This window comes from Furipterus horrens, unplaced genomic scaffold, assembly GCF_987537825.1.
Source record: "Furipterus horrens unplaced genomic scaffold, mFurHor1.1.pri manual_scaffold_6, whole genome shotgun sequence".
Taxonomy (NCBI): domain Eukaryota; kingdom Metazoa; phylum Chordata; class Mammalia; order Chiroptera; family Furipteridae; genus Furipterus; species Furipterus horrens.
In genome coordinates this window covers 72,770,552-72,781,280 of record NW_028327176.1, presented here as the reverse complement: position 1 = coordinate 72,781,280, position 10,729 = coordinate 72,770,552, and the positions used below count along the sequence as shown (strand labels likewise).

At 39.7% G+C, this 10,729-nt stretch overlaps 1 protein-coding gene across 1 annotated transcript in view; it reads right to left on the bottom strand.

The window, feature by feature from the left end:
- Positions 1-285: 285 nt before the first annotated feature.
- Positions 286-10,729, bottom strand: part of TMEM131 (transmembrane protein 131) — a 253,174-nt gene continuing 242,730 nt past the window's right edge. The window contains exons 40-41 of the mRNA XM_090281769.1: positions 9,771-9,931; positions 286-1,331 (exon numbers count right to left, since the gene is read on the bottom strand). Of these exons, the coding sequence (XP_090137895.1) occupies positions 1,047-1,331; positions 9,771-9,931 (446 nt within the window). The 3' untranslated portion in view covers positions 286-1,046. The remainder of the gene's footprint in view (positions 1,332-9,770; positions 9,932-10,729) is intronic.

Here is a 10,729-nt window from a genome sequence, read left to right as displayed (position 1 = left end):
TGGCATATGCACATTCTCTACAGGTACCATTTGGAGGGGTGATGGGAGTTCTAAAGTTGGAAAAGGGTCAACACTCTTGTGTTTAAAAGGAAAAATAAATTTTAAATGTGTAAACTTTTTTCTATCGGGACCTCCAATGATTACCATGGAAATACTCATAGAGTATGCGGGTTCCAGCCATTATAAATCAAATTCCACAAAGTAAATAATAGCATGGTTTACTTTTCTGTGAAAGAATCCAAATAAATGTAATTTGCATGTAAAAACAGGCACACAACAATTCAAGGCTTTTGAAAAAAGCATCATTTATTTCAAAGTACAACACAAAGTTGTATTTTTAAGAAATACACATTAAATCTTGGATTTCAAGACTTGGCTGTGTACATTTCAGTTTAATCTTTAAAATAAACTCAGGTATACAAATGTTACATACCTCAAGTACAAACAGCACAGAAAATGCATGTGGTCTTAACTGAATGTTTTTACATTCAATCACTGTTCTTAAAGTTAACTTACATTTCTGTAATCTGCTTTTAAACCAGGACAGCCTTATTTTAAAAAAATACTCTATTTTTCAGCACAAAGTCCTCATACATTTTTAAAATTAGATCTTGGCGCATAATATTGTGAAATTATAAAAAACCAAACCTGGTAATTTAATAAAATTGTCACATGCCAGAACTTCTGAATCAACCCAAATTACTTCCTTAGCTGTGATGTCAAATTTGTGTCCATAAGATAAAGAATGGAAGAAGACAGGTGGTAGAAACTTGGTAACAGTTAAGGTTTTCAGATGTAAAGGTCTTATTGGAATTTGCAGCCAAGTCCAGACTTTTCTCTTAAAAGCAAAGAGCAAATCTCATTATAATTGCAAGAAATATCTGAAAGCAGTGAGTGGTACAAGCCTGCCCTGCTTGAGTCTGTTTTGCAAAGATAAGGAGGGTAGGGAGTGGGAATCTACAGCAGTAAAAGCCTTAGAAAGATGTCTCAGAAACTGGCATATCACGATGTAGACGAGGGCCCCACTTTTTTGTGTGTGTCTAATTTTAATTTTCATGAGGGAAGTGCGAATTAGACCATGGGTCAGAGCTTCTTCTTCCAATTGTGGGGCTCCATATTCGCCATGGGTTGTAGGTCTGTCCCAAATCATCAGCTGGACTGGAGGCAGAAGGAGCGTGAGGAGCAGAGGAGTTCTCTGTGCCCATGAGGCCAATGCTGGTCAGTGTGTTTGCTGGAGTGGTGAAAGGAAGGGCATTGCTAAGGTTGCTGGACCAGATTGAGCTGCTGAAAGGAGTGGTGGACCACAAGCCACTGGTGTTGCCAAGGATTGACTGCGAAACAGAAAACATACAACACAGGATATTAGGCTGAGACAGCTAGGCAGATGGGAGTTGTGAAGGTTATGCTTAAAGTAGGGGCTGTGTCAGACATCTTTCACTTTATGTTAAAACAAATGTGTTATATGTATAACTATCCCAGAGTCTGAGGAAATGGTTATGAGATTTTTAAGAAGTACTGGCCAACTACAGCCAGTGGACACATCCAGCCCTGCCTATTTCTGTAAATAAAGTCCCACTGGAACCCAGACACACCATTTGTTCATATACTGTTGTGGCTGATTGGGCACCATCACGGCAGAGGTGAATAGGGGCGACAGAAACAGTACAACCTACGAAGCCTAAAACACGTACTGACTCCTTTTAAAGAATGGTTGAGATGCTTTTAAAACCGAAGCCAAATGATTACAGATAAGAGACAAACTTTGATATTTACTTGAAGTTAATACTGTTAAACCTTGTCTAATTTAATACTTTTGAAATCAGTGGAATCCCATTTTTCTGTCAAAAAAACCTTTTTTACTCATTTTTAAATTATATATTTTTTCCCTGAAAATTTGGTAAAAGCTGAAACTGTAATAAATTATTTTCTTTGGTAAGAATACTTTTCTAGAGCATGATTTTTGTAGAAAAATTCAGCTGCAAAGCAAACAAATGCACACTAGGCAGCTCAAGACAAGACACAGGTGCTTCTCAGGAACAAAATTAATGCTATACCGTCCAACAAAACCCTACCACCTGGCAACCAGCTGTTTGTTCTCTGTATCTATGAATTTCTTTTGTTCATTTATTTTGTATTTTAGATTCCACATATAAGTAATATCATATGGTGTTTGTCTTTCTGTCTTATTTAACTTAGCATGATACCCTCTAGGGTTCATCCATATTGTTGTAAATGGCAAGATTTCATTCTTTTTTATGGTACACATTTCATGTGTGTACCATATCTTATCTATTTTTCTCTGTTGATGGTCACTTATGTTGCTTTCATATCTTGGCTATTGTATAATGCTGCAGTAAACACAGGGCTGCATATATCTTTTTGAATTCATATTTTGGGTATCTTCAGATAATTACTCAGATATTGTACTGCAGTTCTGTTTTTAACGTTTGAGGAACCTCTGTACTGTTTTCCACAGTGGCTGCACCATTTATAACCCCATCAATAATGCACGAAGGTTCCCTTTTCTCCATATCTTCACCAACATTTGTTGTTTTTTATTAATGACAGCCATTCTGACAGGTGTGAGGTGGTATTTTATGCTTTTAATTTGCATTTCCTTGATGATTAGTAATGTTGACCATCTGTGTGTCTTCTTTGGTGAAATGTCTCTTCATGTCCTCTGCCCATTTTTTAATCGGATTGTTAGGTTTTTTTGGTGTTAAGTTATACAGGGAGGGGCAAATATAGGTTTACAGCTGTTCATATGGAAAATAATACAATAATTAATAATAATACAAGAACAAACTCTGTTTTGTGTACTCACAACTGTAGACCTACTTTTGCCCACCTTGTATGAGTTCTCTATATATTTTGGATATTAACCCCTTCTCAGATGTATCATTAGCAAATGTCTTCTCCCATTCAGTAGGTTGTCTTTTCATTTTGTTGGTTTCCTTCACTGTGCAGAAACTTTTTGCTATGATGTAGTTCCATTTGTTTATTTTTCTTTTTTTTCCCTTGCTCAAGGAGACATATCCAAAAAAAGTATCACTAAGAGCAATGTCAAAGAGTTTATTGCCTATAGATTCTTCTAGGAGTTTTATGGTTTCAGGTCTTACAGTTAAGGCTTTAATCCATTTTGAGTTCACTCATATATGGTGTAAGAAAGTAGGTTTTTTTTTTTTTGCATCTCTCTCTCTAGTTTTCCCAACCCTATTTACTGAAGAGACTGACATTACTCCATCATATATTCTTGCCTATTTTGTCATAGATTGACATATAAGCATGTTTTTATTTCTGGGCTCTCTTATTCTATTCCACTGATATGTTCATTTTTATACCAATACCATGGTGTTTGGACTGTGATACTTGGAGTACAGCTTGAAATCAGGTAGTGTGATATCTCTAACTTTGTTCTTTCTCAAGATTGCTTTGGCTATGAGTGGTCTTTTGTAGTTCCATATAAATTTTTAGATTATTTGTTTCTGTGAAAAATGCCCTTGGCGTTTTGATAAGGATCATACTGAATGTGTAATTGTTCTGGGTAGTGTGAACATTTTAATGACATTAATTTTTCCTATCCATGAGCACAGTTTATCTTTCCATTTATTTGTTTTCCAATACTATGTTGAACCAAGTGATCAAAGTGAACTTTGCAGTTTTGTTTTGGATCTTAAAAGAACATGCTTTTATAGCTTTTCACTGTCAAGTATGATGTTATTAGATGTGGGTTTGTCATATCTGGCCTTTATTACATTGAGGTATGTTTCCTCTACTCCCACTCAGTTTATCATAAATGAATGTTGGATTATGTCAAATGCTTTGCCTGCATCGATGGATATAATCATATGATTTTCATCCTTCATTTTATGTGGTGTATCGTGTTAGTTAATTTGGGGATATTAAACCAACCTTGCATCCTGGGAATAAATCCCACTGGTAGTGGTGTATGATCTTTTTAATGTATTGCAGAATTATGTTTGCTAATATTTTGTTGTGGATTTTGCATCTATGTTCATCAGGGATACTGACCTGTAATTTTTATTTTTGTACTGTCTTTGTCTGGTGTTGGTTATCAGGGTAATGCTGGCCTTGAAAAGAATGAGCTTGGGAGCTTTCCCTCCTCTTCAATTTATTGTGATAGTTTGAAAAGTATACAGTAGTCCCTCTCTATATCACGGTTCACTTATTGTGGCCTCACTGTATTGCGGGATTTTAAAAAATGTTATATTTAATTATTTATCGTGGATTTTTCGCTGTATCGTGGGATTCTGCAGTACTGTATACGTGTGTTGTTAAAGTTTCGTAGGTTTAAGAGTGTAGAATAAATGTAAGGTTCCTACTTCTTGGGGGAGGTGTCTAGATCATTAATACCTGCGATGAGTGAGGGAATAGTGTAGATATTAATTTTTGTTTGGATGTTTGGTAAAATTCACCTCTGAAGCCATCTGGTCCAGGATTTTTGTTTGTTGCGAGTTTTCTGATTACTGATTCCACTTTCTATTTCATTCTAATTTAGACTTGAAAGATTGTGTGTCTGTAGGACTTTATCAGTTTCCTTCAAGTTGTCCAATCTGTTGGCATATAATTGCTCTAGTACTTCCTTATTCTTTCTTTCTCTGGACCGTTGGTTATTACTTCTTTTTCATTTCCAATTTTATTTTTTGCCCCCCTGCTTTTTTCTTGATGGGTATGACTAAACTTTTATCAATTTTGCTTATTTTTTTAGACTATTTAATTTACTTCTGCTCTGATCTTTATTAGTTCCTTCCTTCTACTCACTTTAGTCTATTTACATTAAATTAGTATATAGCTACTGCCATTTTACTGTTTTAACTGATTTTGCAGTTCTTCTCTGTTCCTTTCTTATTCTCTTAATCTCTTCTATGTTGATGACTTTTTATAGTGTGTTTGGAATCCTTTGTTTCTTATATATCTCTTGTAGGTTTTTGGTTTTTGGCTACCAGGTGCTGCATATATACCAAGCTATGTTTATAGCAGTCTATTTTCAGTTGATTACTGCTTAAGTTTGAACACATTCTAAAATCACTAAAATTTTTACTCACCCCCCCTCCACATTTATGTTTGTGTCATTATTTTTTCCTTCTTTTTTGTGTATCCCTTAATTTATTATTGTAATTACACATAATCTTCCTACTCTTGCTTTTTTACCTTTGTATTAGCTTTACAGTTGTTTGGCCCACTGCTTTTATTAAGCATTTGCCTTTGTCAGTGAGCAATTTTTTCCTTTCATATATTTTCTTATTCATATTTTGGATCCTTTCTTCTTAAAGAAGTCCCTTTAACATTTCTTGTAATACTGGTTTAGTGATAATCAACTCCTTTAGAGTTTTTTCTTGTCTGGGAAACTATCTCTCCTTCATTCTAAATGACAGCCTTGCTGGGTAGAGCAATACTGGTTGTAGGTCTTGTCTTTCATCACTTCAGAATATTTTGTGCCAGTCCCTTCTGGCTGGCAGTTTCTGTTGAGAAATCAGCTAACAGTCTTCTGCGAGCTCCCTTGTAGGTAACTGTTTTTATCTTGTTTTTAAGATCCTCTGTCTTTAAACTTTGGCATTTTAATTATGATGTGTCTTGGTTTTGGCCTTTTTGGATTCATCTTCTTCAGCACTCTGTGCTTCCTGGACTTTATGTCCACTTCCACTGCCAGGTTAGGGAAGTTTTCCATCATTATTTCTTCAGATATGTTTTCAATCCCTTGCTCTCTCTCTTCTCCTTCTGGTACCCCTATGATACAATGTTGGTGTGCTTGACTTTGTCCCAGAGGTACCTTGAACTATTCTCGTTTTTAATTTTTGCTGTTCTGATTGGGTGCTTGCCACTAACTTATCTTCCACATCACTAATTTGACCCTCTGCTGTTAATTTCCTCTAATGTATTTGTCATTTCACTTATTATATTCCTCATTTCTGGTTCTTATTAATGTTTCTACCTTCTTTCTTATGTTTCCTTTTTGTTGAAGTTGTCATTGAGTTCATCTATTCTTCCCCTAAATTTATTGACCATCTTTACATCCAAGTGTTTTGAATTCTGCATCTGGTAGATTGCTTATCTCAATTTCATTCTTTTTCTGGAGTTTTATTCTGTTCTTTCACTCAGGACATGTTTGTCTCCTCGTTTTGGCTGCCTTCCTGTATTTGTTTCCATGTACTAGGTAGATCTGCTATATCTCCAGGTCTTGGCAGAATGTTCTTACTCAGGAGGTGTCCTATAGGGCCCAGTGGTACAGTCTCTGTGGGTATCCATTGTGTGGGTTGTGTGCCTTCCTGCTGAGCCTTGATTGCTGCTGGGACTGACCCTTAGGGTGACTGGCTGTAACTATAGTGAGCAACCTGTTGTGTGTGACCTGCACAAAGTGCAAATTGCTTTAGTGGGGCTTTAGTGCCAGCTGAGTCCACTGTTCAGATGTTGCCTGTGGAGCTGGTTGGGTGGTACTCTTGTGTGGTCTAAACCTGACCACCAGGTGTGTTGGTTCTGGAGCCTCTTGGGAGGAGCTCTGGTGCAGGTCAAAGTCAACTACCACTTGTACCTGGCTAGGGGCCATCTGATAAGAGGTAAAAAGTGATCTGTGCTTGGTTGCTGAGCTTGGAGGCATTTTGGAAAGGCTGTTCTGCAAACCAAGGTTGGCTGCCACTAGTGTCAAGTGTGGAACCCGTTGGTGGGCATCACAATTATGTGCTTGAGGCCATCTGCCACTTGTGCTGAGTGTGTGGCCATTTAATTGACACATTCCAATCCAAGTCTGGCTGCAGCTTATGCTAGCCTTGGGGGGTAACTGATGAGTTACAATGCAAATTGGGATTGGGTGCTCCTTGTGCTGAGCTTGGGGTGGCTTATGAAGAGGTACTGGTTACAATGAGGTCTGCTGCTGTGTATTTGGGGCTTGTGGACCTTTGAGAGGTTTTAGGAAATCTGTAGCACAAGCCAATGCAGACTGCTTGGTTGAAAGAGCCCCTGAAAAGAGGTTTTGCTGGGCAGGAGAGTTGGGTGAGGCAGGGTCTTGGAATAACTGAGCGGAGTGAATCATGTTAGGCTAATAGAGCTCAGACTAGGTGCCAGGCTGCCTGGATGTGGGGGGAGCTCAACAAAGGAACTATGTTTCTTGCCAGCATTTCTATCCCTGAAGAGAGCTGTCCCTCTATCCCTTGCCCTGAAGCTAGTCAATTCAGTTCCTCTCCCTACGTCCCTGGTGCTTTTTTTAGCTGCTGGAGTGCTGAGTGAATCTCTGTGCAGGCCCTTTAAAAGCAGCACCTTGGTCTCTAGCAGTCCTTCATCTCTCTTGGATGCAAATCCCTGCTGGTTTTCATAGACGTGTTATGGGGACTCTTCTTCTTGACACTGGTACTACAGGCTGGGGAGCCCATGTGGGGCTGGGACCTCTCACTCCTCAGGAAAGACCTCACCAGTCTGAGTCTCCACCCCTCCTACTAGTCTGGATATTGCTTCTTATTTAAAAAAAAAAAATTTATTGATTATGTTGTTACAGTAGTCCCAATTCCCCCCCGCCTTTGATCCCCTCTGCCCAGTACCCCTCTTTCCCCAGCAATCCCACCCTGCTTAGTTCATGTCCATGGGTCATGCTTATGAGTTCTTTGGCTTCACCCTTTTCTATATTATTCTTAACTTCCCCCTGCCTATTTTGTACCAACCAATTATGCCTTTTAATCCCTGCACCATTTCCCCGTTTCTCGCCCTTCCCTCTCCCAGCTGATAACCCTCCAAATGATCCCCATACCTATGACTCTGTTCCTATTCTGGTTTGCTTAGTTGGATTTTGTTTTTATTTTATAGATTCAGTTGCCAATAGTTGTGACTTTGTTTTCATTTTAGTGTTCATAGTTTTGATCTTCTTTTTCTTAAGTAAATCCCTTTGACATTTCATATAATAATGATTTGGTGATGATGAACTCTTTTAGCTTTACCTTGTTTAGGAAGCACTCATCTGCCCTTCCATTCTAAATGATAGTTTTGCTGGATAGAGTAGTCTTGGTTGTAGGTCCTTGCTTTTCATTACCTTGAATACTTCTTGCCTGCCAAGCTTCTTTTGAGAAATCAGCTGATAGTCTTATAGGCACCCCTCTGTAGATAACTCTGCTTTTCTCTTGCTGCTTTTCAGATTCTCTCTTTATCTTCCACCTTTGGCATTTTAATTATGATGTGTCTTGGTGTGGTCCTCTTTGGGTCTAGCTTGTTTGGGACTCTCCGTGCTTCCCAGACTTGTATGTCTATTTCCTTCACCAAATTTGGGAAGTTTTCCTTCATTATTTGTTCACATAAGCTTTCAGTTTCTTTCTCTTCTTCTTCTCCTTCTGGCACACCTATGATTTGGATGTTGGCACGTTTAAAGTTGTCCCAGATGTTTCTAAGCGTATCCTCATTTTTTTTTTCCAATTCTTGTTTCCTTATTCTGTACTGGTTGACTGTTTTTTTCTTCCTTATGTTCCAAATCATTGATTTGAACCCCGGTTTCCTTCCCTTCACCATTGGTTTTATGTGGGATTTTCCTTTGTTTCGCTTAGCATAGCCTTTACTTCTTCCCTTATGCATTTGCCGTACTCAAGCACATCTGTCAAGCCTGTGAGCATCTTTATCACCAGTGTTTTGAATTCTGCTTCTTAAGTTGGCTATCTCCTTGTCTGTTAGGTTGGCTATCACCTCGTCACTTAGCTCTCCCACTGGAACCTTGATCTGTTCCCCCTTTGGACCATACTCCTCTGTCTTCTAATCTTGAGAGGCTCCTGTGTTTGTTTGCCTCTGTGTGAGGTAGAGCTGTTGCTCCTGTTATGTTGTAGGAGGCAGAGCCTTATACAGCGCGACCCGTTGCACCACATTGTGGCACTGTATGTGGGGGAGGGATCTGAGAGGGAACAATGCCGCTTGCTCAGCACTTGCCCCTTTCCCAGGCACTTCTCCCACTTTCGTATGGGACTGGTGCCTCTCTAGCTGTTGGCCTGGCCATTGTTCCCAGAGTGGGTGGGTCTGCGGATATTCTAGGACCACGGGGGCCCTTTAAACAAGCGGACACTGCTGAGACCAGCAGTTTCTTCTTCCACCCCAACCCCCACTGGCTTGCATAGTCAGAAGCAATGAGGCTTGATTTTCCCTGGGGCTGGGACCGTCTGGTCAGGAGCTGGGAACACTCCCCAGGTGTCCCTCCCCATTTTTTAAAACGTGTGACTGCTTTCTGCCAGCCTGCTGCTGCTGCCGCTGTCGCCACCACCACACTGCGTCCTCTCCGCCTGGGCTCGACCCCTTCTACCTGTCTGAATGAGTATTTCTTCTTTATATCTTTGTTTGTTGGACTTCCATGCAGCTTGATTTTCTGGAACTTATGGCTGTCTCTAGTTTTGAGGTAGTTGTAGTCCTTCTTAGTTGTGGAGGGAGACCCAGTGGGTCTGTGTAGGCGTCCACCTTGCCCAGAAGTCCTATTCCTTCCTTTTTATAACCTTAATTATAGAACTTCTGTTCATCTAGTCCTCAGGTAGTTCTCAATGGTAGTTGTTCTATAATTTAATTTTGATATGGTCATGGGACAAGGCAAGAACAATGTTTACCCACTCCACCATCTTGACCAGAAGCTGCTTCTTCCCATAATTTCTTGACTATAATGGCTCTGACAAATACATGGGTCACTTTGGCAGATATGAAGATATAGTCAGAAAGACAATAACAGTACTAACCCAACCTTTCCACACTATTACCAGTTATATATAACTGGCAGTAATGACAAGTGGGCCCTGAGTACTCACTGTGGCTGTGTGGGTCGGGGAACTGGAACTGGCTGGCCAGGAAGGGCTGGGATCTGTTGCTGGAGAGTCCCATAGATATGCAGGGCCACTACTAAACTCATTCCAGCTCCTCTGGGAGGCCTGATTGCATGGTCGAGACAGGCCAAGTTTGCTAAAAACTTCTGAAAATAAGAATACAATTTCAAGTCCATATTTTATTTTGCCTGGGTCAAAGGAGTGGCATGTCCAATAATTTACTATAAATTATTTAGTATTTGCTCCAATTTCTTTCTTCTCAAATACTTTTTTGTTCTTCTATGTCTTATTATCAGATCACATCCTACCTCACCAAGGATAGGATGGGGCATTCATATGGTAGCACATATCCCACACTGCTCACTTGGGAGTCATCGCACCTACTTCATCAGCTCCCAGGGAGCATGGGGGATGTTCCCCAGAACTCAGGTATACAGTGCACTACCCAAACTTGGACAATATAAAAATGCAAGTACTTCTCAACTCTAACATTACAATCATAGGTAATGTTAAAACTCCCATGGTGGTCACTAATTCTGTACAGCAAGAAAATGTAAGGAGCCCCAGCATAGCCAGAAATCACATTTCAGACACCAAATTCTTTCCTGAAGTTCTTAAATCTGAATCCTTTCTTTAAGTTCTTATGTAAGTGCTGTGGAGCACAAACCAACCGGGACTCACACAGCATCCAGCCTGTTCCACTGTACCTTTGGGCCAAGAGGAAACTGGGAGGGGAACCTTCCTAGAGGCTCTTGCTGGGCCCCATAAGCATCTGTCCAAACGGCAAGAACAGATCTGCTTCCCTAAGGTAAACCCACATATTTTATGCCTATTGGTGCCTTACTGCAAGTACAAAGAGATGCATATTTTAAAAATGTCGGCTACATAACAAATCATGCTTTTCTCTCTATCTCAGTGTGTTTCTCTACATGTAAAACTAGACT